At 38.5% G+C, this 2,032-nt stretch overlaps 1 protein-coding gene across 1 annotated transcript; it reads left to right on the top strand.

The window, feature by feature from the left end:
• Positions 1 to 366: 366 nt before the first annotated feature.
• Positions 367 to 1,758, top strand: LOC149565988 (peroxidase P7-like). Its single transcript, XM_089816422.1, has 4 exons — positions 367 to 582; positions 690 to 881; positions 974 to 1,139; positions 1,358 to 1,758. The coding sequence occupies exons 1-4, from the start codon at positions 367 to 369 to the stop codon at positions 1,756 to 1,758; spliced, it is 975 nt and encodes a 324-aa protein (XP_089672548.1).
• Positions 1,759 to 2,032: the final 274 nt, after the last annotated feature.

Here is a 2,032-nt window from a genome sequence, read left to right as displayed (position 1 = left end):
ATGTTTATTTTTCACCTTTTCGAACACATATTAAGTGTGCAAAAGTATCATAACAACCATCTCTGACTGTTTACTGGAATACAAGTACAAAATACAAAAGACAAATCGCGAGAACTCCTTCTCGCTATGAATAGCATCATACAATTGCAAATATACATGAGATCTGTTACGAAACAGAATGGGCATTCACCGATCGGGGTGCACGGAACATCCGTCGAATTCTCATTGTTTTGATTTTTCCGTACAACGATATAGGACTTTTAATTCCTTATATAAACTCTGTATATCGTCACAATTAAATCACACCGCGTATTCACTTTCCTCGTCTATCGAAAACTTTGAATCCGCTGTGTTGTTGACAACGAAATGCCTTCTCTTGCAAAAATGCTGAGTACAAGCTTTGTATGCACTGCTCTGCTCCTATGTGTCGTCTCTTCCCAGCAGCTCTCTCCAACCTTTTACGCTAACTCATGTCCGCAAGCCCTGCCCATCGTGAATGACATAATACAGAAAGTCGTAACCCAAGATAAACGCATGGGTGCCTCCTTATTGCGCCTTCACTTTCACGACTGTTTCGTCAATGTAGGAAGCTCAAACTATTCTCTTTCTGTTTTACTATATGTTTCTCCTTTTTGTTTTGATTAACGTTTAAACTACGTAAACAATGATTGTTTGCATTAACCTTGCAGGGCTGCGATGCCTCTGTACTACTGGATGCTAACCCCAATTTTGACAGTGAAAAGGAGGCTGGACCAAACAGAAATTCATTGAGAGGCTTTGATGTTATAGATGATATCAAAGCCCAGATTGAGAATGTTTGCAGAGAAGTGGTTTCTTGTGCTGATATCTTAGCAATAGCTGCTCGCGATTCAGTTGTACAAGTAAATATTTCTTCCTTAAACTCAAGACTCGCTTAAAGATTTATTTTCGCCCTAATAATGGCTGACAGAAATTCATGGTAAATAATTTGCAGTTGGGAGGTCCATGGTGGGAAGTAATGCTGGGAAGAAGGGACGGCAGAATCGCAAACAAAACAGCGGTAAATGAAGACATTCCGAGTCCTTTCATGGGGTTTACAAACCTCCTTTCAGCGTTTCAAAAGCAAGGGTTATCTCTCACCGATCTAGTTGCTCTTTCAGGTATTTCTCTTTAAATATTCTACACCGACGATTGGTTTCTATGACCTAAGTTTGCATTTTTAAGTTTAATTTTGTCTTAGTGTGAAATATTTAAAATTGTCAAAATTAATTTAAGTTTAATATACTATATGATATTTGTAAATGACCCTATGAGTACATATACTACAAGCAACTGATATATATTTTGCCATTTACTTTTCCTTTTTATCTTTGATTAGGTGCTCATACAATCGGCCAAGCACAATGTTTCACTTTCAGAAATCGCATCTATGAGGAAATAACAATCGATCCTGTGTTTGCCCAGTCTCTCCAGACAATGTGCCCTAGAAACGAGGGCATTGGGGATTCCAACCTTTCCCCTTTCGACGTTGTCAACCCTGATGTATTTGACAATAAATACTTCAAAGATCTAATGGAACAGAAGGGCCTTCTACACTCAGATCAGGCACTATTAAACGATAAGGAGGCTGCTTTTACTGAAGCGCAGATTGCTCTCTTCAGCAATGATCAAAATGCGTTTTTCATGGCTTTTCAAATTTCTATGGTGAACATGGGAAACATCAAGCCTCTTACTGGGACGAATGGAGAGATACGGAAAGATTGCAGGAAACCAAACTAATGGAAAAGTTGGTAGTAAAATTGCTCCATATGTGAGCTGATAAATTGGTTGCGCTAGATCGGGCTTGATCTGGCTTATGAATATCGTTTGCCGCTTTGTTGTATCAATTTTGCAGCTTCTCCAAGAAAAGATGAAAACAATGTTCTTTTGTCATTTCAGTAATTCAATCCAACAAATTCTCTTACTTATGAAATGCCAGATCTGTCACGGTTATATAAAACAGCTCCATTAATCCTCTCGCTGAGGAATAAGATTTCCTCGTTGATAGTTGGTT

The sequence above is a fragment of the Cupressus sempervirens genome, chromosome 3 (assembly GCF_028749045.1).
Source record: "Cupressus sempervirens isolate cs-2001-9-10 chromosome 3, ASM2874904v1, whole genome shotgun sequence".
Classification (NCBI taxonomy): Eukaryota; Viridiplantae; Streptophyta; class Pinopsida; order Cupressales; family Cupressaceae; genus Cupressus; species Cupressus sempervirens.
Note: the sequence above shows the minus strand (reverse complement) of the source record. Positions and strands in the feature narration are given on the sequence as shown.